At 48.2% G+C, this 22,795-nt stretch overlaps 1 protein-coding gene across 9 annotated transcripts in view; it reads right to left on the reverse strand.

Moving 5' to 3' along the window:
* Positions 1-349: 349 nt before the first annotated feature.
* Positions 350-22,795, reverse strand: part of EHMT1 (euchromatic histone lysine methyltransferase 1) — a 71,235-nt gene continuing 48,789 nt past the window's right edge. For all 9 annotated transcript variants that reach the window (XM_039327051.1, XM_039327050.1, XM_039327047.1 and 6 more), the window contains 18 exons: positions 20,979-21,124; positions 20,462-20,605; positions 19,466-19,692; positions 18,575-18,748; positions 17,876-17,958; positions 16,991-17,097; positions 15,443-15,565; positions 13,939-14,040; positions 12,076-12,180; positions 10,535-10,689; positions 9,480-9,647; positions 8,601-8,745; positions 8,113-8,190; positions 6,882-6,997; positions 6,326-6,412; positions 5,841-5,919; positions 2,343-2,518; positions 350-2,022 (listed from right to left, as the gene is read on the reverse strand). In XM_039327051.1, the coding sequence (XP_039182985.1) occupies positions 1,779-2,022; positions 2,343-2,518; positions 5,841-5,919; positions 6,326-6,412; positions 6,882-6,997; positions 8,113-8,190; positions 8,601-8,745; positions 9,480-9,647; positions 10,535-10,689; positions 12,076-12,180; positions 13,939-14,040; positions 15,443-15,565; positions 16,991-17,097; positions 17,876-17,958; positions 18,575-18,748; positions 19,466-19,692; positions 20,462-20,605; positions 20,979-21,124 (2,459 nt within the window). In that variant the 3' untranslated portion in view covers positions 350-1,778. The remainder of the gene's footprint in view (positions 2,023-2,342; positions 2,519-5,840; positions 5,920-6,325; positions 6,413-6,881; positions 6,998-8,112; positions 8,191-8,600; positions 8,746-9,479; positions 9,648-10,534; positions 10,690-12,075; positions 12,181-13,938; positions 14,041-15,442; positions 15,566-16,990; positions 17,098-17,875; positions 17,959-18,574; positions 18,749-19,465; positions 19,693-20,461; positions 20,606-20,978; positions 21,125-22,795) is intronic.

Below are 22,795 nucleotides of genomic sequence, written 5' to 3' on the forward strand. Positions count from 1 at the left end.
GAAAGAAAGAAAGAAAGAAAGAAAGAAAGAAAGAAAGAAAGAAAGAAAGAAAGAAAGAAAGAGAAAGGAAGGAGGGAGGGAGGGAGGGAAGAAAGAAAGAAAGAAAGAAAGAAAGAAAGAAAGAAAGAAAGAAAGAAAGAAAGAAAGAAAGAACACCTGGCAAATATGAATGGTTTAAAAAGTTTCACCAAGAGAAGGGGGGGGGAAAGACGCCAAACCTGCGCTAATTACAGTATTGAAAGATATATGAAAAAAAAGAAAAAAAGAAAAATAATAATTAAATGACCTGTCCGGTCATCACACAAAAAGCGATGACCCTTTTTATGCTCACTACCATACAACGTATTTGTTTGTTGTTTTTTTAAAAAAGGGGGGGCAGTACGGGAGGGGTTGTTTTTTAGTTGTTGTCGTTTTGTTGTTTTTATTATCTGTCCCTGCGTTTTCATACTAAAATCACTTTGTTCTTTTTGTTTTTTTTAATTCTTTTCTTTTTTGTTTTTTTGTCCTTTTTTTTTTAATTATACAACTGAAATTTATATTCACGAAGTCGAGTAAAAATCGCAAGAGAGAGAATCAGCACCGTGAAGTTGCTCGTGTGGGTGGGTGGGGGGGTGAGGAGGAAGAGGAGGCTGAAGGGGGGGGGAGAAGGGACTTGTCTGTTCAACCCCCCCGGCCCTCAGCCCCCCCCCACTGTCAATCCATACCCTCAGCCTCCCCACCAGTTGATTAAAAAATAAAACTCGATCCGGTCCAACTTCGGCCTTTAGCTTCCGGAGAGGGAAAGCGCTGCAGCGCTGGCTTCCAGGAAGTGGGAATCTCCGGATGATTGCAATCCTCGCGCCTCGGCTTAAGAAACGCGCCCCCTCCTATAAATACCCAAAAGGGTCTTTAAGAATATCGATTTTTATTAAGGACGCCGCACCCCTCTCTCCCCACCCCCCAAAGTTTCCACTTCCGATTTGGAGTTAGTGTCATTGAAAAACAGGATTCCTATAGACGAGTGGAAGAAGGCAGGGGAGGGAAAATAAAATTATTTTAAATTTTAAAGAAAAATAATAATAATAACAACGCTGCGGCGGGGGGGGGGGGAGAGTGGTAAGGAGGAGCTACCCGAGGACTGGGATATAACGGAGAAGTCCCAGAAGATTGCTCTCTTGACCTGGGCGAATCGGGATGGGGCGTGAGCAGCGAACAAAGAATTGATTGGACTCGGTCTCTGGTTGGGCCCCTGTTCCAAAGCACAGGCAGCCAGCAAAGGAGTGGGTGGGAGGGAAGATTCAGCGGCAGGCAAAAAAAAAAACCGTTCCCGGATGTGTGCCGAGGCCGGCGGAACTCTCCGAGACAAGGATGCCGAGTTGAAAGGACTTTTTTTGAGACTCTTGACCCACCGAGGATGCAGAGTTTGACGAATCCGAGGCGTGCCCGCTGTTCAAGGATGGAGAGTTTGGACGGGAGAGACAGTCCATGTCAATGTTCCTCGTTCCGACGAGGGGATGGGGGGCTTGGAGAACACTTATCACGTGAAAAAGGAGGGGAGGGGAAGAGAGGGGAAGGGAGGTCTTCCCCCTGCCACGTCGCCAGAGGGGAGCGAAGGAAGGAGGGAAGGAGAGCGCGACACCGCGACGCCGCCACCGTCATCCACGGCCCCCCGAAAAGGGGAACCGTTATGGCAGACCGGAGGTGGGGGGGGGAGCTCGCTGGGAAAAGGGGCAGAACGAAACCAACGAAAAGCATCGTCTTCAAATGTCACGGCCTGGCTGGGGAGGGCCACGGGCTCTTCAGGGAAGGCCTCCAAAGGCAGGGGGGGATGCCAAGGTGGCCGAACTGGTGTCCGGGAGTCTGTTCTCGGGGGCCTCCTGAGAGGAAGCGGCGGTGCTAGCCGTCGTAGCAGCAGCCGCTGCAGCAACAGCACTGGTCTGCCGCTCGGCCAGGACGGCGCTCGAGTGCCTGCATTTGGGCGAGTTGCAGAGGCAGCTGAAGTATTTGGCTTTGATGTTCCAGAACCTCTCGCCGTAGTCAAACCTGCAGAAAGAGAAGCTCAGTTACTCCGGTGTTGCATTGTGGGGGTGGGGTGGGGGTGTCTTACACTCCTAGTAAGCAACCTGGGAGAGGACTAGATGACCTAAAAGGTCCCTTCCAACTCGGTGATTCTGATTCTAATTCTAACTCATTCTAACTCTAACTCTAATTTAATTCTAATTCTAATCCTAATTAATTCTAACTCTAACTCTAATTCTAATTCTAATGGTGGCTAACAAGAGATGGCTCTGCGCCCCAGCCTTTTTCTCTTTCTGCCCCCCTTGGGTCTCGGTCTCCACTTCTGCTTCCGGGCCAAGGCGTACCCGATTTCTTCTCCCGCCTCTATGTGTCTGCTGCTGAAAAAGGCAATTCTGGGAAACCGCAGGTCCTGGTGGGACATGAAGACCCGGACGGCAATGAGGTTGGGCTCGCAAAAGTGGTTGATGAAGCGGCTGATGTTGCCGTAGAAGCGGGCATCGATGCAGTAGACGTCCCAGTCCTGGAGGAAGAGACGGGAGGAGTTAGGGGGAAATGGGAGGAGCCGTCACTGATGACTCTTGAAATACTTCGCATTGGGGTGCGATTGATATGCGACTTGATCTGGCTCCCGACGCCAAATGGCTCTCAATGCGCCAGGTGATAGAAGAATAGCAGAAGCCAGAACAACAAAAGCAAGAAGGAAGGAAGGAAGGAAGGAAGGAAGGAAGGAAGGAAGGAAGGAAGGAAGGAAGGAAGGAAGGAAGGAAGGAAGGAAGGAAGGAAGGAAGGAAGGAAGGAAGGAAGGAATTCCTCAAACAAAGCCAACAAAAATTTCAATGAAGAGGAGGAGGAGGAGGTGAAGAAGAAGGAGAAGGAGGAGGAGGAGGTGGTGGTGGTGGTTGGGGACCTCTGCTTTAAAGCAATCATGGGACTTAATATAAGGCTCAGCTAAAGAAATGGCCGGTGGGGGCTGGTACTCCCACCCAGTCAAACCTCCCACTTGTGATTGCTGCAGTTATTCACTTACACCCCTCCACTTTGTAGCAATTTGTCTGAATGAGTTTGCAACACAATCAAAGCAAAGAAGATCAAACGGCAGTTTAGTGTTTATGCCGTGAAACAGCAGCAGCTTCGGATTTAGAACTGTCTCAGAGTCTCTCTCTCTCTCTCTCTCTCTCTCCTTCTCTGCCTCTCCCTTCATCCCCTGCTTTGATGCAGGTAAACAGTCTGAAAATATGAAATTGTGTTTTTATCCTCTCAGTAGGACTGGATTCTCCTTCCTGCTCTGTCTTCATTCCCTTACGCTGGCCAGCCTAAAATCTCCCAGGCCCCCATTTATTTTTATTTTATGCCTTGAGTTTCCTCTGAGCAGCGTAAAACACACTCCCTCTCCTCCAATTTTTCTCCATTCCCAATAATCCTCCGGGTAAGAATGAGAATAATTGATCCCAAGCCCACCAGAAGGTTCCCATTACTTTCCTATTCCTGGAGAGATAATCTAAGCAGTCAAAGAAGCAATCCTGTTCTACGATGTATATGCCGCTTACATGTTTTTAGGCTGACGCGGTCTACAAATTTTATAAAAGAATAAACAGGAATTGCCAAAGATAGCTTTGCTTATACAACTTATGTCCTGTGACAATACCTTTAACACCATCAAGCAGCAACATGTCTATCCAGATCTATCCTGTAATCAACGAGTGGATTACAATGCCAAACCCAGACTAAACATCTGGCTTATAGAATATTAGGGGTTGGACTGTGGGGTCCTTGGTGCTCTCTGGAACTGGACTGTTTTCTTGCAGACGTTTCATGACCCAACTAGGGAACATCATCAGTGCTAGAAGGGAGAGAGCAAACCTTATTCCCATCTAGCACTGACGACGTTACCTAGTTGGGTCGTGAAACATCTGCAAGAGAACAACCCAGCTCAAAGAGCACCAAGAACTCCACAATCCTTTTCCTCCTCTTCCTTCTCCTTCTGTGCCTCCGCTCCACACACCTTACTTCCTCTTGGCCCTGAAGATGTTCCCTAGTTGGGTAATGAAACGTCTGTCAGCTCAGAGAGCGCCAAGGATCCCACCTCTCTCTGAATGTACAACCACAATAAACCAGCTGTTCATTTCAGGAACTCAGCTGAGTGCCACCAACAGACAAGCCCACCTCAACCTGAGCCATACCACCAGTCACCCCAATCCACCATATCGTTCCAGCTGGGGATTGTGGGAACTGAGGTCCGACACATCTGGAAAGTGTCAGTTTGAAGGACATACGGCTAGACAGGGAGAACTGCTAACACAATGAATGAGCCTTATAATTACTAAGTTGGCCCAGGGGTTGTGTACACCTAGTCAACGCTTCTTCACATTCTTACGGGACCTAAAGCACTCAGTAGCCAGAAGAAGGATCCTAGCAGGAGTTTGTGCAGCTGGGAAGCCAATGTTCATGTTCCTTAAACTCAAAAGCTTCGGGCTTCTCCTCCTCCCACTCAGACGATTGAACCTGACAATCCAATTAGAGGAGACCCAGGCCTGCAGGATGCTTTACTTGCCAACAAATGAAATTACAAAAAAGGGGGCAGGAAGGATGGAGGGGAAGGCACGGAGAAGCGACGTGCGCTTCCCCGACGGAAGCCAAGGGAACTTCTTGGCCTCTTCAACTGCACCTCTGGAAGACGTTGTTCGTTCGGACAGCACACAATTTGTGCAAAAAGCAGAGGCCTTGTTTGTCGGTACATCAATTGGATAAGGCTACCCAAACTCGAGGCAACGATGCTATTTCAGGTTGCGCGCTCCAACTGCGAGGCAAGGTGAACCAAAGTGTATTGTACTGTTCTTAGCGTTATTACTGGAACACGCAATATAACCGTATGCGGTGGGCTCTCTCAGCTGGGGGGGGGGTTCTTGCAGATGTTTCATGATCCAACTAGCATCGTCAGTGCTAGAAGGGAGCATGGTGTCTGGAGAGGAGGGGGAGGAGGAGAAAGGGAGGGGGAGGGGAAACTGTAGGGTTTGTTGTTTTGTTGCAGATGTTTCATTACTCAACTAGGTAGCAACATTCGTGCAAACACTGCTCCTTTCTAGCACTGATGATGTTCCCTAGTTGGGTCATGAAACGTCTGCAAAAAAAAAAAAAAAAACCAAGCTCAGAGAGCACCAAGGACCCCATAGTCCTCCTCCTCCCCTTCTGCTCCTCCTCCCTATACCCCCTGCTCCCTTCTAGCACTGATGATGTTCCCTAGTTGGGTCATGAAACGTCGGCAAGAAAACAACCCAGCTCAGAGAGCACCAAGGACCCCACAATCATTGTGTTTTTTAAAAGCCCAGTGGAAACCAGTATAAAACTATGGAATGCAGTCCTGCTTGTCTTCCAGGACCAAGAGGACAGCCTAGGCCAAGATTGGTTTGTGTTTGGTGGAGTCATCTATCCAATCCTGCTCCAAGAAAAGTCCCTTCGTTCAATCAAGATTCGTCTTTCTGCTTCTCCTCATTCAGCAGCCTGGAAAGGCTTATCTTCTTCTGTCCCCTTCTCTCCAGACCCATTACCCAATCCTCGGAGCTCGTTTGCCCCCCCCCGGTCCACGGGAGCCCCGCGGTCCAAAAGGCGAGAAGAGCTTCACACAGCAGCTCAAACGATCGTGTCTCTGCCCAGTGTAACCAGTGTAACGGAAGACGGAAGGAAGGTGTGGAGAATTCATCTTAGCACGTCTGCTCGCCCTTGAAGTCCTTAGCAAGTTAAAACACACACACACACACAGACACACACAGAGAGAGAGAGAGAGAGAGAGAGAGAGAGAGAGAGAGAGACAGACAGACAGACAGACACGCACACACTACTCTTACCTTGTTGCCAAGGTCGAAAAGATAGCAATCTTCCTCACGTACGTTGGCCTCCGAGTCAGAAATCAGCTCTCCGACGTATCTGCAGGATACACCCCCCCCCAAAAAAGTCTGTATAATATGTAAAATCCAATACGTGTGTTTTTTTAAAAGAGGAAAGCAGTGTGACAAAAAAAGGATCTCCCAATTTTGGCCACGTACGGATTTCAACTCCCCAAATTTTTCAGAAAGGGCTGGGGAATCCAGGAAGCTAATGCCTGCGCAGCTGGAAACTGCTGAGGTGAGATTTTCCACCTTTGGCGACTGGGTGGCCAAAGACCCAATGGGACTTTTGTTTATTTGTCAGATTTATTAGCCGTTATCTTGCCACAGGATAACTGTCATGGGACAGGGAAGAGGTTTCTCTCCCTTTTTTCCTCTGGAAGCTGGGTCATCCCTCTGGGCTGGTCATCTTAGGTCCCCCGGGGCTTCAAAACCAAGGCACTTACTCGCACACAAAGGTCCCCAGTGGAATGTCTTGCATTGTCCTTACACCCCAGCCCATCTTCCTCGTCCGGAAAAGTTGCAATCTTGTCCTGAACAAAGAGAGAAGCAACTTGGAATTAAGGAGAAGCTTCCTAACAGTGAGGACAATTAACTAGTGGAACAGAAGTTGCCTCCAGAAATCGTGGGCGCTCCATCACTGGAAATTTTTAAGAAGAGACTGGACAGTCATTTTGTCTGAAATTGTATAGGCTCTCCTGCTTAAGTGGGGGCTGGACTAGAGGACCTCCAAGGTCCCTTCCAGCTCTATTCTATTCCATTCCATTCCATTCCATTCCACTCCACTCCACTCCACTCTATTCTCTCCATTTCATATTCTATTCTATTCTATTCTATTCTATTATTCTATTCTATTCTATTCCCTATTCTATTCTATTATTTCTATTTCTGTTCTGTTCTGTTCTATTTCTATTCTATTTCTATTCTACTTTAAACTAGATATAATTCTTAATTCTGACTTCCCCAGCTGCAAACGGACAAAGGGACATCCCAGCATCTCACCGGAGTCCGTTTTGCACCACCCGATTCCGGCAGGTTCTCCAACAGGAACAGGCGTGGTTACACTCAAAAATTAGCGGAGGTTCAGACGTGTTGAATTCTGGAAGCAGCCGTCCATCCTGCACCGGGGGGGGGGGGGGGAAAGGGAAGTTCAAGCTGGACATCTGGTCAGCCCAGCCATCTCAAGGCCACAATATGGTGGAACCGCCACTTCACGGATCCTTGGGTTTGCCTCTGGACATCGTCCATCCCCCAAAGGTTGCCAGATCAGGCTCGGTCATAGCGACCCGATTTACGACCACGATGACTTAATTCTGACATCGAGGACTGCCTGTCCAGGTTACTCCTCGGTTTACAAGAGTTTGCTTAGTGACAAGGGCACGGAAAAAAAGTGACCCAGGACCGTTTTTCACACTTACAACCCCAGGGTCACGTAATCAAAACTCAAGACGTTTGGCAACTGACTCGTATTTATGCGATCACCATGTCCTGGGGGAGCGGGGGATCCAAGTGATCCTCCATTGCCACCTTCTGACAAGCGAAGCGAATGGGGAAGCCAGATTCACTTTAACGACTGTGTGTCTCACTTAACAACTGTGGCAACAGTCGAAGAAATGGAGCAAAATTCGCTTGCTTAGGGACAGATGTTTTGGGCTCCCCTGCGGTCGTAAGTTAAGGACTACCTGTTAAAAATAAAGCCCCGGTCCCCAGCACGGACCCAAGGAGGCAGCTACAATTTATGAATCGACATCGTTTGCGCAAAGAGGTCATTACACAAATGATTCAAATTCGGTTTGTGTGTCACTGGCCGAAGAACGTAAACCAGAGCAGAGGATCAACTTGTGATCCGGCAGAGGTCCCACAAATGATCCATCCGATCAAGGCTGCAGGGCCCAAATATTTTAGGCAGAACAAAAAAAAAAAAATCAAAGGTAATATTGATGGTTTTTTTCCAGCCTAGCCGATCAGTTCCTCCCCTCTTCTGGCTTTTTCGCCACTTAATTGTCTGAATTCTTGCTTGAGATCTTCTCCAAGATTTGGTCGCCAGGACAACAAATGGGAAAATCAGCCCTGTTTAACCCTGCTTTTTCCGTACTGTGCTTTCCTGCCGTCCAGAGAGGAGATCCGGGGTAGCCCGGAAGGAAGGGGAGAGGAATCATGTAACCCTTGCCTGTCGCCCCCTTTGCCCCCCCCCCAATCTCCTCAGAGGACAGTACCTGCCCCAAATCCTTACCCGGTCATACCAGCAACGCATACTGAGCTGTCCACACATGCACTTGCTGGAGGAACAGTCGTCTATGCACACACAGTACTGGAAGCAAAGAAACAAGAAGCAGAGTCACTGGGGGAGGGGGGACAGGAGATGTCCAGCAAGGATGCTGTTATGAGTCCTGAAAGGCAGATAGAGGAGTGGAGGTAAACCTGAGGAGGAGGAGGAGGAGGAGATAGATTGAGCTGAGATTTAAGTAGATCATGGATAGATGATAAGGAGAAGAGGAGACGTAGACAGATAAGGAGAAGATAGATGAAAAGGAGGAGGAGGAGGAGAAGAAGAAGCAGAAGCAGCAGAAGACGATCACGAAGAAGACGAAGAAGGAGGAGGAGGAGGAGGAGGAGGAGGAGGAGGAGGAGGAGGAAGAGGAAGAGGAAGAGGAGGTTTATAACATCAAAATCAGAAGGGAGGGAGGGAGGGGACACACAGTAGTGTAACCAGTCTGGCACCTGCAAATGAGTGATATTCCTGTCCACGTTCATGGGCGAAGTCACACAGTTCTGGGAAATGTACTTGTAGTTCACAGGGCAGGGCTCACTGTCCACAGAATTGATGCAGGGAATCGGGATCCGCTCATAACCCCGGGCGATGTCTCTGTCACAGCAGGGAGAAGAGAAGGGATTGCTTTAAAAGCAAGAAGCCGCACAGGCAGATGGGTGAAACATACAGCCTTGCGTCTGGAGGCTCCATTCTAAAGTCAGGAAAAAAAGGAGCCTCCGGGCCATTCAATCCAGATTCTAAAACCTGCCCGTTACCGCATCCAGCGTTGGTGCTCTCTGAGCTTGGTTGTTTTCTTGCAGACGTCTCATCACCCAACTAAGCAACATCATCAGTGCTAGAAGGGAATGAGTTTGCTCTCTCTCCCCCTTCTAGCCCTGAAGAGGCTACCTAGTTGGGTAATACAGTCTGCAAGAGAACAACCAAGCTCAGAAAGCACCAAGGACCCTTCATGAAAGCTTGGCTTGGCTGCCCATCCCCAACCAAATCAATCAGCCCCAAATCTGACAAATTTGCTGGCAGGAGCTGTTGCTGAAAATCCACCGCTGCAAGCACCCACCAAGGTTACTGGTGAGAGCTGGCAGCTCTGCTCTTTAAAGAATTTGGCTGAATCAGAGGTACTTCTCCCTCTGCTCAGCTTGGCAAAGATCCTTTTTCAAATTTCCCTTTCAAGGGATATGCCCTCCCAATTTGAGTGGGGGAAACCTAGCAGCTCAGCCTCCCTCTGTAAAAATTTGGGCTTCTCTCCAAATTTGGGGGGGGGGGGAAATGGGAGAAAGGCAGGCAGCGTTAACTTTTGTTGGCCTGGAACTTAAGGCAGGTTGTCACACCTGCTTAGTATCTTCTCCACCTGGGCGGGTTTCTCTGGAGCTGATTCTTTCAGGGTCTTGTTCATCTGCAAAGTAACCCAGACTTGAGAGTTGAGGCTGGAGCACTGTAGTGGAGTCTCGCCCTCCTTGTTTTTCAGGGCCACGTCAGAGCCGCGGGAGAGGAACAGGCTGCAAGGAAAGGGCAAGGTCACCAAGAAGGAAGGGGCGGGGCCAGCGGCATCCAGCCGGGGTCAACCGCAGGAAATCAGGTGTCCAACATGGCTCAAATGAATATCTAGGTTTATTGTACGCTAACAGCGTGTGCAGACACTGAACCTGTCAGCTGGAAAAAGGTTTGCGACCAGAGCACTGTGCAACGGGTGAGCTCCCGTTCCTTGCTCCAGCTCCTACTGACTGAGCTTTCAAAAGCATAAAAATGCGAGTAGATTAATAGGTACCACTTTGGTGGGAAGGTAACAGCATTTCATGTGGCTTTGGCATATAGCCAATGTGGCCACATGACCCCGGAAAATGTCTTCGGACAATGTTGGCTCCCTCGGCTAAGAAGCAGACATGAGCACCATGGCCTAGAGTTGGACACAGTTGGACAGGGAAGCCTTTATTCTAATGCTCTCTACAAGAATCTGAACTATGAATGGCCATCGTCTGTCTCAAATCTCTTTGCGCCCACAAGTCCAGCCCACCTTGAATTCCATTGATTCTTACCTACCACCAATTTGTTTTGGATGGTTAGTCGTTCAGATTCTTCTAGACAGGGTCAGCATGCAATAAACCTGTATTGATTTGAACGGCCTTGGGCTCCAGATTTCCTGCAGCCTGCCTTGTTAACCTCTTGGCCTTTGATTCTTTTTTTTCATTTTTACTTGTAATGTGTGAACTTGAGTTTCTAAGCTACACCTTTATCCGTGCACTTCTACGGGGGAGGGGGGGGGTTGATTACTAAGCTGTTGTAAACAGCCCCAGAACTGAGATGGATGGTTTTAATTTAATACAGAAGTAAAGAAACTAACGAGGATGGGAGGGGGAGCAAGCTGCTCCCCCAGTTTTGTACTTACACCACACACTCGTAGCGGTTCTCCCGGGCTGCGATGTGCAAGGGGGAATCCCCGTGAATGTTGACCGCGTGTAAGTCGCATTTAGCAGCCAGGAGGATCTCAGCGATGTCGACGCAGCCGGAGAAAGCAGCCCAGTGTAAACAGATATTCTGCTCCTGGAAGAGAGAGATTGGGGGAAGTGGGAAGAAGCAACCCAGACTGCCTGACACATGGGAGAAACACCCCGTGTAAGATCCTCCTCCTCCTCCACAATCTGTGGGCTGCCTTCTTTAGAAGGCTCAGCTCTTCTCTTTCACCTAGACAGGGAGATCCCGGCAACAGCCACATCCAAGCTCCCTGAGAAGAAGGAGGAGGACCCAATCTCTTTCTCCCCCCCTCCCCTTTCAAGGACTGATGATTCATTTGTTTGCAAGGCACAGCACACTCAGGGTGCATGGGGGGGGGGAAATGCCACAGACGCAGAGGGAAAAGCTTCGGAGTTAGGGAAACCTTTGGAGCTCACCAGATGACACATCCCTCTAGGGCAGCCAGCCTAGACCAACAGGGAGGCTGGCGAGAAAGGAAAAGCTGGGGAACGTGAGTGAGGCTGGGTGCCCGGGCAGAGGTTGCCCGCGGGCCAACTTCATTCTGCTCCTCCTCTTTCTCTCCGGCCCTGCAAGTTGCAAGAGCTGATTCCCTTGGGCGGAGAAGGGATTAATTCTGGAGTGTTAAGGATGGTAGCTTCTAGCTTTTCTCTGAAGTTCAGCCTCCCCCTCTCTTGTCTTGAAAAGAAGGGATGTTTGGGAGGGGAAATACTCTTGTATCAAAAAGGAAGCCAGCCCCTCTTTTTCTCCCCCTTCCTTGAGTGAGATCGCAATCATGGAGAACATCAGGAGAGGCTTGCTTTCTCATCAGTTGGATCCCTCAGTTGGTCCAACACTGAAGGGCAACAGCACAGGAGGACCCAATGAGATCAGGAGAAGATTTGGCAGTCCATCTGCATTTGAAGGCCACTCTTTTGAGGGCAGCAAAGTCCACACTCTGCACAAAGAGGACCGCTGGTTTGAAAGAGAGGGGTCAAAGAGGCCGTCTAGGTCAAAACGAAACAGCCCTCTCTCAACAGAGGGGGAGGGATAAGACACCACCTATCTCCTGTTTACGACACAGCCTCTTTTGAGCAGTTCCAAGAAGGCTCCACCTCCATCTGCACTACTCAGATGACCCTGAGGACACAGGTAAACCCCCCAAGTGCCCCAATAGCTCTGAGACAGTGCTGATGACGAGATGACTGCCAGGAATATAAATCCTTCCATTCTCCACTATTCAGTAAGCACTGGAGAAGCTTCTCACATAAGAAGCAAAACGTCTTCAAGGAAAAACGAAGTCCAGTTGCCTTTTTAAAAAAGCATGTTTGAGTCAACCATGAACCTGGATGACTGGGAATATCCAGACATACAGAAGAAGGAGCCTCACCTCCTGCAGGCACCAAGGAAAGCCAGGTTCTCTAGGTCTAAGCTGGGTGATCCCTAAAATAAGAAGGGGGTCAGACCCACCCAACTTACGTTATCTCGGATGTTGATGTCGGAGCCTTTGGCCAAGAGGAGCTTCACCAGCTCCACGTGCTTGTACTCCGTAGCCCATATCATTGGCGTCCAGCCTCCGTCATCCTGGGAACAAAGGGACACCATTTGAGCAGAGGCCAAGGTCTGACCTGGAATATTATGGTAGGGGGGAGACTGCAAGAGACTAGGTGGACCCCGACATTATTTTTAGAAAACTGAAAGGCCCACCAAGTCTTTTGTTTAGAAGGACATTCACCTGCCAAGCAAAGAAGAAATAATAATAATAATAATAATAATAATAATAATAATAATAATAATAATGAGAAGGAGGAGAAGGAGAAGAGGAGGAGGAGGAGGAGGAGCAGGAGTGGTAGTCGGAAGGGACCTGGGAGGTCTAGTCCAACCCCCTGCTCAGGCAGGCATCCCTCTCTTGTGACCTTTCTGATCAATAGATGTGGGGTCCTTGGTGCTCTCTGACCTGGGTTGTTTTCTTGAAGACGTTTCATTATCGAACTAGGTAACATCATCAGTGCTAGGAAGGGAGTGGGCTTTGCGCTTATTTTATATGCCATCAGTGTTGGTGGGAAAGGACTTGGCAGATCCTGGATTGGGCTGTTGTTTTCTGTTAGCTGGTTTGCCTGAGCTGGTAGTTTCTTAATTAGGGTATTTGTTGGCTGCTTGGTGATGCTTTGTGCCATCCATGGGGGACAACTCTGCATAAAGGCAGCCCCCCCGAAACCCCTCATTTTCAGTCCAGCCCGCTCTGTAAGGGCTCAGGAGGCCACAAAGAAGGTCGTTGGATAGCTGAAGGCCAAATATAGGTGGCCCATTCTTCTCCTGCCACCGCGCCAAGCCTATTTTTCACCCTGTCCCGATTCTGTTGGAAAGGCCTAGAGAAGGCCAAACAGAGAAAGGGGGAGGGGGGAGAGGGAGGGAGGGGGGAGAGAAATGTCTTTTGGGTGACTCAGAGAACAACCTGAAATGGCTTTGTTGCAAGGCAACTGCAAGCATGAGAGAACGAGGATGCGTGGGCTTCGTTAATTCTGGCTATAACGGATTGCAGAGCAGGGACAGATAAGGCAAAAGAATTTTCTGGGCTGATTCCCATCCACCTCCTGAAAGCTGGGCAACTGGAAAAGGATTGGGGGGAGGAAGGCAGGGAGGGGGGGAAATTGGCGCCCCAGCCACCAGAACCCATAAGGAACATCAGTTGTACATTTATCCGTAAGTTGTAAGAACCGTTGCAGGAGTTGGGTATGGCCAGTCTAGAGAAAGGGACGAGGAACGACACGATAGCAGTGTTACAATATATTTGAGGGGCTTCCACAAAGAGGAGGGGGTCCACCTCTTCTCCAAAGCATCTGAAGGCAGGACAAGGAGCAACAGATGGAAACTAAGCTACTTGGAACTAAGGAGAAATTTCCAGACAGTTAGAACAATTAATCCGTGGAACAACCTGCCTCCAGAAATTGTGAGTGCTCCAACACTGGAAGTTTTCAAGAAGAGATTGGATAGCCACTTGTCTCAAACAGTACAGGGTCTCCTGCTTAAGCAGGGAGGGGTTGGACTAGAAGACCTCCAAGGTCCCTCCCATTACTCTGTGTGTAACCTAAGGGTCTCTACTACCGTTACCTTTTGGCTTGCTCCTATTACATTTATATCAAGCCTAATAAGAGACTGGACGGCCACTTCCGTCTCAAACGGTACAGGTTCTCCTGCTTGAGCAAAGGGGTTGGACTAGAAGACCTCCAAGGTCCCTTCCAGCTCTATCCTGACTTAAAAGTCGTGTTCTAGCTGTTCTAGCAAAAGAGGAACAGGTGGCCGGACAAATGTTAGGCCCCCGTCAGAAGCAAAGTCACTCACCTGACCGTTGACATCCATCTGTTCGTTAGACAGGAGATACTGCACCACGTCGTAATGGCCCTTCTTGGCTGCCAGGTGCAAACAGGTGGATCCTTCAGCATCCTGAACCAAAGACAGGTGATGAGGTGGAGGGGTCAGCAGCGCCGGGAGGAGGACTAGAAGGCGAGGACAACCCAGCAACACGGACGGTGGGATAAAACAGCTCGTCAAAGCCTCTGGGTTTTGGGCCAGATAAATTTTGCCTGGTGATCTATCGCCAGCCAAGTCATTTCACTCCTGTCCTGCTTTTTTAACATCAGCTTGCTTAGGAAGCTGCCAGCCCCATTCCTAAGAGAGTCAACGGGCCGAAAAATCCAAGCTCCTGACTCAAAAGCATGAAGCGGCATGGCAGAGCCACTTCGAACGCATGATGCGCTGCACACCCCAACTCTCCGCTTTCTCCCCCTGCTCCTGGCCACTTTTTACAGAGGCAGGGCGGAAAAAGGTTTTCACCAACTGCCATCCCTCTGTGGTTTCATAGCAGCAGAGCCTCAGAGAGAAGTAAGGTAAGGAGTGGCAAGGACAGCCCAGAAGATGATAAGAAGCTTATAAGCGCTTGTTATGTGCTTAAGAGCGCCAAGCATTGTTAGAGACCCCACAGACACACCCACACCCACACTTCACGGTCTGTTTCTGTTGCTCCCCCTCTGGGAGGAGGTTTTGAAGTATCTATAGTAGGACTATTAGATTCGGCTTTGTTCCTTATGCCATCCGTCTTGTAAACTCACAGGATTCTTTTTATTTATTTATTTTTCACCAGACATTCAAACCAGACTGTGATGTTTCTGTGTGTCATATACTGTATGTGTGCGAATGTGGGTATATGCATAATGGTTATCTTGTAAGAGCTGAATGCTTTTCATTTTAATGTATGCTGATTACTGTACATTTTAAGCGACATTAACGTTTCTGTTCTATTCTATTCTATTCTATTCTACTCTACATTCTATTCTATTCTATTCTATTCCATATTCTATTCTATTCTATTCTATTCTATTCTATTCTATTCTATTCCATATTCTATTCCATATTCTATTCTATTCTATGCCATTCCATATTCTATTCTATTCCATATTCTATTCTATTCTATTCCATATTCTATTCCATATTCTATTCTATTCTATTCTATTCTATTCCATTCCATATTCTATTCTATTACAATTATTTTTAAAAAGCGTACATTTAAAATGACAACAAAGTTTTTCTTTTATTCTATTCTAGTCTGTTCTGTACTCTATTTTCTATTCTCTCTCGGTAGGGATCTAGGGCTGAATGGCTACATCAACAGCAATGCAACTTTGAGGTCTTCAACCCAACTGATGGTTGACTGATTCCCACTTGATACTAAGCTGAGAAGCTTTTGGCTTGGCAGGTTAGCCGAATGCGCCACTGGTGGTTTGCAAACCAAGATTCACACCCCCGTGTGGCTCCTGTGGAAGTTGTAAGAAAGCAAACCAAGCATTACCTTGGGGTCTACCAGTGCTCCAGCCTTAATGAGGTATTTCACAGTTTCCAGATGGTTATTCTCTGCTGCTTCCATAAGGGGGGTCCGCTGGTCCTGAGAACAGGTGTCTATGTTAGCGCCGGCCTGTCCAGAGGTAACATGCAGACCCAGAACACAAAGGAAGAACCACAGTTAGCATTTTTTTACATATGTTTAACAGGCTAGTTGCTTAAGCAACCCCACCTAACATTCTGATGGGGTTCGTGCCTCGTGCTAAAAGGTAAAGGAGATTTGCCAGTTTGTGGCTTTAGTGGTGTTGTGCAGACGCTACCACCTACTCTACAAAAAAAAAGGGACTTGTGGATATGTACAACTGATGCTCCTTATGGACTGCAAGGCAATCCAACTGGTCAGTCCTAAAGGAGATCAACCCCGACTGCTCTTTAGAAGGCCAGATCCTGAAGTGGAAACTCAAGTACTTTGGCCACCTAATGAGAAGGAAGGACTAACTGGAGAAGGGCCTAATGCTGGGAAAGATGGAGGGCAAGAGAAGAAGGGGACGACAGAGAATGAAATGGCTGGATGGAGTCACTGAAACAGTAGGCGTGAGCTTCAATGGACTCCAGAAGATGGTAGAGGACAGGAGGGCCTGGAGGAACGTTGTCCATGGGGTCGTGATGGGTCAGAGACGATTTCACAACTAACAACAACAAAATGGGTCCTGTGGCTGCACAGAATCCATAAAGACATTGCAGTTGTGGAATTTACTGTTTCTTTCTCTTTTTTTCGAGAAGCCGAGAGATGCATTGCTACTCTACTGTTTCTTCCCAACAGTTCTATCAAGTAGGTCAGACTAAGCCATCCTCAGAGAGCTTGGCAGCTTGCTGGGGATTCAAAGGCAGCTCTCCGTGGTCCTGATCTGGCACCCCAACCCACTTGGTCATGCTGGCTAGAATGAACCAACTCTTTAACTGAAGGGTAGTCCTGATAACGTTACCTAGTTTGGGTAATGAAATGTCTGCAAGAACACAAGCAAGGTCAGAGAGCACAAGAACCATCATATCAACCCCGAGCTACAAATATTCTCCTTTATTGGCAAACTCTTAACTCTTAATTACTTTTTTTTCCCATGCAGAAAATCCAAAGCAATCGACTTGACTCCACCCCAGCCTCTATTCAACCCTTGAGTCAATAGTCAGGGGAAGCATTATGGATCTAGACAAAGCATCCTATTGTCTACGTGGTTGCAAGTCTACTTGATTCCATCCCAGCCTCAATCTTCCTCAACCCTTGAGCCAATAGCCAGGGCGAGCATTATGGGCCCAGATGAAGCATCCTATTGTCTATGTGGTTGCAAGATCCTCCAACCTAAACTTGCCCATTCAACCACCAAAGACTTGGAATCTGCTACCTTTTATTACTTTTAGAATAAACTCAGCATCTCTTGAGTGAAAGAAACAGATGCTCAATATCCCCAATTGATTTGGTTCTCTAGGAAAAAGAAGGGAACCTACACCCAGTCGGGAGACAAACACTTTTTTTTTTTTAGAAAAAAAATTACGGATGAACCTGAAGTAGCATGTGACAAATGTCCACGTGTCCCGACTCTGCGGCTGCATGAAGAGGCGTCCTTTTACTCTGGTGCTCCATTTTGAAGTTGGGATCGATCCCATCCACTGAGCAAAAAAAAAAAAAAGGAGGGAGGGAGGGAGGGAGGGAAAACAAAACCCACTTATGACCAGTTGCTTAGCAAACCGTTCAAAGTTACCACAGAGCCCAAGAAAGCTACTTATGACCCCTAATGATTCAAAGTTCCAACAGCTGCAAGACGTGGGATGATCCACCTAACAATCGGCAAGATACACAATCCATAATTCCGGGTCAATGGCAGTCAGAAGTCAAGGACTGCCTGTACCTATGGAGGGGGGAGTGCCAAGAGGAGACAAGAGAAGGGTATCAAACAGTAAACCAGTCTCCATCTATTGCGTCTTGTTCTGCCTCCTTTTTTGGGGCAGACCCTTAAAATATTGGAACATTGCTTGCATGCATGGAAGAAGTTTCTCTTGCCTACATCCTGCTTCAGGAGAGTGTAGAACTTCTCCAGAACATCTTTAGCTGGTTTCTTAGAATGACAGGATCATAGGGCTGGAAGGGACCTTGGATGTCTTCTAGTCCAACTCCCTGCACAAGCAGGAGACCCTGTACCATTCCAGACAAGTGGTTGTCCCATCTCTTCTTGAAAACTTCCAGTGATGGAGCACCCACAACTTCTGGAGGCAAGTCGTTCTCCTGGTTGTTTTCACTGTTGGGAAATTTCTCCTTAGTTCTTGGCTGGATTAACTGTTCTCACTGTCACGAAAGATCGTGACCACACCCATTCATCAAAAAAGAAGACTTTCTACTAATTGCAATGTGCGTTGTTAAATGTGGGGGGTGGGGAGGAATTTTACTCACCCAACATAAGGAGAACCTTCTGAAGTTCGCCTTGCCTGGCTGAGAAGTACAGCTGCTTCGAGTGAAATCGCAATTTCTTGGGCCTGCGAAAGCAGAGGAAGAGTTAACTCCAAGTGGCTACTCGTCAGAGCCGTCATTTGTGTTTGTTTTCTCTCTCTTGTTTTATTAATAGTCCCTTCACAGGAAAAGATGCTTTTGGTTTTGATACTGTTCCTCTCAAAAGAAAAAGAACAAGAAAACATATCCATTTCTTCTGAACACTCAAAACAATAAATAAATAAAAATCCTCTTTCCTCTTATTTTACGCCTCTTTTTTAAATCTGTAGGAACATCAATACCGTTTCTCTGCTCTGCTGTTTTGTAGCTGACAGCCACTCTCAGCTATTTTTAACAGAACCACTTCCATTTTAATTGGTAAGTTAATGCTGGAACTTTTGGGCTGGGAATGAGGAACAAAGAGATGGAAGCCAAGCCACAGGCCTGGAATGGGAGACGTGGGATTCTGTGATTTCCCCCCAAAGAACTTTGCTTTGATTCCCACCAAGAAAACATCAATATTTGGTTAGCTTAGCTGGATGTGGTCACCTTAACCAGGGTAGTCTGGACAACGGGCCAACGCAGGAGATGCTGACCTTCCATGATGCAAGCAGGACCGGAGTTCACAATAGAACAGAAGCTCCATCCAACTTAGTTGCTTACTTTTCTGAATCCAGGGCAATCAAGGCACTCTCCAATGTTTCTTTAACCGGCCCTTGAGGTAAGCCAGTCGGGGCCGGCTTAGGGAACGTCGATGTCCCGGCCAAATCGAACACCTCAGTGGACAAGTTCTCAGGTCTGACTTCTTCAGGTTGCTGCGTGGCAGGCCCGCCGAAACTGAACCCAAGAGAACAAAATCCCAACAAATGTTCATTTTGCAAAACGAAGCAAGTCGCTAGTTGGGAAATCACGTGGCCACAATCGTACTTTCCAGTCGGAAACGTTCAAAACTACCCAGTTTCACACCTTCGGCTTTTGTTTGCCTTCTAACCACCCCCCCCCCACCAATAACTTGGGAGTGCTTGAGTGTCTGTCTTCTACACATTATATTGGCAGCCTGGGACTGGGAGCCACAGGTACACTACACAAATAGCTCCCTCTCTTCAAATCCCTTTCTCTCCAGTCTCTCCCCTCTGCGGGCGGGATAGGGGAACAAAGGCAAACTTATTTCTGCAGGCAAACTCTCCTTTGCCTGACCCTTTTCCGGCTGCCAGTGCTATCGCATTGCTTTTGATGCGTAGAAGAACAAAACAGCTTAGTCTCTTGAAATCACTCTCCAAATTCTCTACTTGTGTGGAGGGAGGGGGGGCACAGGAGGGTCAGGCCAAAAGGAGATTGCCTACAGAAACTGCTTGTTCTCCTCCCTCCACAGTGGAAAGAGATAAAGATTTTAAGAAAATGAGAGGGGGGTGGTGGTGAGGGAAGGATGAAGAAGGGAAGGGAAGGTCCAACAACTGGAGAAAGCCACACACCCCTTCCTCTTCCTGCTCTCCTTCCAGTTATGAAGGAGCTAAGCTTTGGTGGGAGAAAGAAGTCTCTCCAGCCAGGATTTACCTTCCAGTGGTCGTGTCGGCCTTTCCTTCTGAAGCGCTTGGTTTCTTCTGCTCCAAGGTCAGCAGCAGGCTGGAGGTGGTGTCTGCCTTGGCCACCGTGACCTCTTTCGCCTTGGAGGCCTCCTCCCCACAATGGGGGCAGTAGCTCATGCCTTTGACGTGGGAAGTGCAGTCTTTGTGGAACCGGTGAGAGATGCCGCTTTCCGGCTGGCACTCCATGAAAGTGCCCTGGAAGGAACGGCCAAAGGGGGAAAAAAAAAAAAAACACAAGTAGTCCTCAAGTTACAATCAAACCTGAGCCCCGAATGTCTGTGGCTAAGTGAGTTTGGCCCCACTTTACGGCTTTCTCTCCACCGCTGTGAAGGGAATCACTTTGCTTGTCAGAAGGTTGCAAAAGGTGGGGGGGGAAATCACGTGATCCCGGGACGCTGCAACCGTCATAAATATGAGTCAGTTGCCAAGCGTCTGAATTTTGATCCGGTGAGCAAGGATTGTAAGTGTGAAAAACGGTCCTAAGTCACTAAATGAGCTGTTGTAAAGTGGAGGACTACTTTACCCTCTGCTTCCAGTAAGCAATTTTATTTTAAGAAGAGACTGTGGCTTGGGCACCAGAACATCAAAGCCAGGATCCACTTGGACTGCCACTCGTTCGTTTTTCTCGCCACGCGCACGTATCCATAACCCAAACTAGAGTGTGTTGTTTCTCTGTGTCATATAACATATGTGGGTACGTGCATAATTCTGTGTTTATTTCTTTATTTTTGTCCTGTTTATGTCGTGGTGACCCTTGGAGAGCTGCGTGCAACGGAATTTCATTTTAAGGTATGCCGATTAGTGTACGTTCAAAGGGGCAATAAAGTTATTGTTCTATTCTAATCGCCGTTCCAGGATTTGGGGTATTTTTTTTTAAAAAAAAATCCTTATTCTTATTTTATCTGTTGCCCAAAGAAAGGGGAAACTTACAGGGCAACTGTCTCTGGAAAGAGGCGATGCTTACCGCCATGCAAAAGAAGCCGCAGCCAGGACAGCACTGATGCTTCACCATCCTCCCTCGGTGGTCCTCGCACAACACCAGGAGCTGGACTTTGTTTGAGGCACGCATCAGCTCGTATTTCAGCACGCGGTTGGTGCATCGGCTCAGCTGAGGGTGGGGTGGGGTGTCGGGGAAAGAAGAGGGAGGGAGAGAGGAAAAAGAGATTTCTGGCTAGCGCACGGACGTGAAAGAGAAGAACTATGTGAAATGGTGTGTCGGCAGCTCTTTTCACACAGCCGGCGGGCAGCAAAATCCCACCAGCCAAGCCCCCTGGGACAAGGGGAGGCCCAGGGAGGGCAATGCGTTTGGGGGTAAACCATCCGTGGATGCCACATCTCTGCCTCCTCTCGCTTGGCTACCTGAGGGAAGGGCGAGCCTCCTGGCCAAAGAGTGGGTTAGCCTGATTGAAGTGCAAAAAGTCATCCCCCAAAAGAGAAAATGGATTGGAAAAGGGTGGTTTTCCCATATCAAGGCACCTTACCTCCTTATCCACACTCTCTGTGGCCATGCACTGGTTGTTAGCCAGTGTGGTGATCTCCCGGCTTTTTGGGGTTTCCATCCGGCAGCTACAAAGAGGCACTTCTTGGAGACATTCTGTTTCCATTGCTCCAGGACCATTAGAAAGACCTGCGGGAGAAAAAAGAAAGGGAAAGAGAGATTCCAACAGAAGGTTAAGACAGAGCAGGCTACCCTAAGGGGCTGCCCCAAAGAAGAGGGGGTCAATCTCTTCTCCAAAGCGCCTGGACAAGAAGCAATGGATGGAAACTCATCAAGGAGAGAAGCAATCTAGAACGTAAAAGAAATTTCCTAACAGTGAGAACAATTAATCATTGGAACAACCTGCCTCCAGAGGTTGTGGGTGCTCCATCACTGGAGGTTTTTGAGATTGGATTTGTCTGAAATGGGATAGAGCAGGGGGTCTTCAAACTTGGCCCTTTCATGACTTGTGGACTTCAACTCCCAGAATTCCTCAGCCAGGCATGCTGGCTGAGGAATTCTGGGAGTTGAAGTCCACAAGTCATAAAAGGGCCAAGTTTGAAGACCCCTGGCTTATATGGTCCATGCTGGCTGAGGAATTCTGGGAGTTGAAGTCCACAAGTCATAAAAGGGCCAGGATGGAAGCAGTTCCTAATAATGCCACCTTATTATTATTATGATCATCGCATAGTCAGCCAGATGTTCAGACTGGATTTGGCATTTTGTCTACCTATCGAGTCCTTACCAAGGACCTGGGATAGGCAGACGTGGTTGTTGTTATTATTATTGTTGTTGTTGTTATTGTTGTTATGATGGCACCTGGCAGACTCTTTACTGTAAGAAATGTCCCATTTGCTCCAAATTCAGTGAGGTTCCTGTTTAGCTCTGCTGTCCTCCAGCTGTCTGGCAGATTAGAAGTGTTGGCCAACGCATTCCAAAGATCCAAGGTTGCTTCAAAGTGCCTCTATTGGATCTACACATCTGCAGCCTTCCAGAGGGACAAGAACAGGCAACCTTTGGATTTCATCCCAGCTATCGGAGCTAGGAATGGCCTTCTACATTTGGCCATCAGCCTACTCAGAAACCTTGGCTGCTGCTCAGAATGGTTAAACTAATCTACTCTTCCCCTGGTCCCCGGAGCAGGTGCTCAGCAACTGCTGTTTGAAATCAAAGAGTGGGTGCCCCAGTTTCTCACAATCAATGCACTCTGCCTTGTCACAGCTGTAATGAGAGGGAAAGGAGAGAAACCTTTCCCATCATCTCGAGCAGGGACTAAGACCACGGTTGGGCTCTAAAGGAACATGACCAGGTTCTCCTGCCAGCCGGGCAAACCGTGTCTCCCGGAATGAAGATCAGAAGCTACGCCGCCTTGGGCAAAGAGGTTGCGGACGGAGCAGCCAGATGAAGCTCCCTGGTTGAGCAAAACGATGGAAAAGCTCGCTCTGCTCTTCCAAAATAGACAAGGCTCCAAGGAAGCTCATAGAAGTTCGTGGGATCTGAGCTTTGTTGGATAAGAAAGGCCAATCCTGGTCAGCAGAAGAGCAAAGAAGAAGAAACCAGGGTTGGAAGCTATCGGGAGACACCGCCAGTGAATTGAGTGGCTTTGCGGCATCCTGGTCCTCAATGGAATAGAATAACAAGCGTTGGAAGGGACCTTGTAGGTCATCTAGTCCAACGCCCCCCACTCAAGCAGGAGACCCTACACCATTCCTGATAGACGGCAGTCCAGTCTCTTCTTGAAAGCTTCCAGTGATAAAGGTCCCACAACTTCTCTTCCGTTGGTGGGTGGTTCTCACTGTCAGGAAATTCCTCCTTATTTCT

The sequence above is a fragment of the Crotalus tigris genome, unplaced genomic scaffold, assembly GCF_016545835.1.
Source record: "Crotalus tigris isolate CLP2741 ecotype Arizona unplaced genomic scaffold, ASM1654583v1 scf7180000024350.909852, whole genome shotgun sequence".
NCBI lineage: Eukaryota > Metazoa > Chordata > Lepidosauria > Squamata > Viperidae > Crotalus > Crotalus tigris.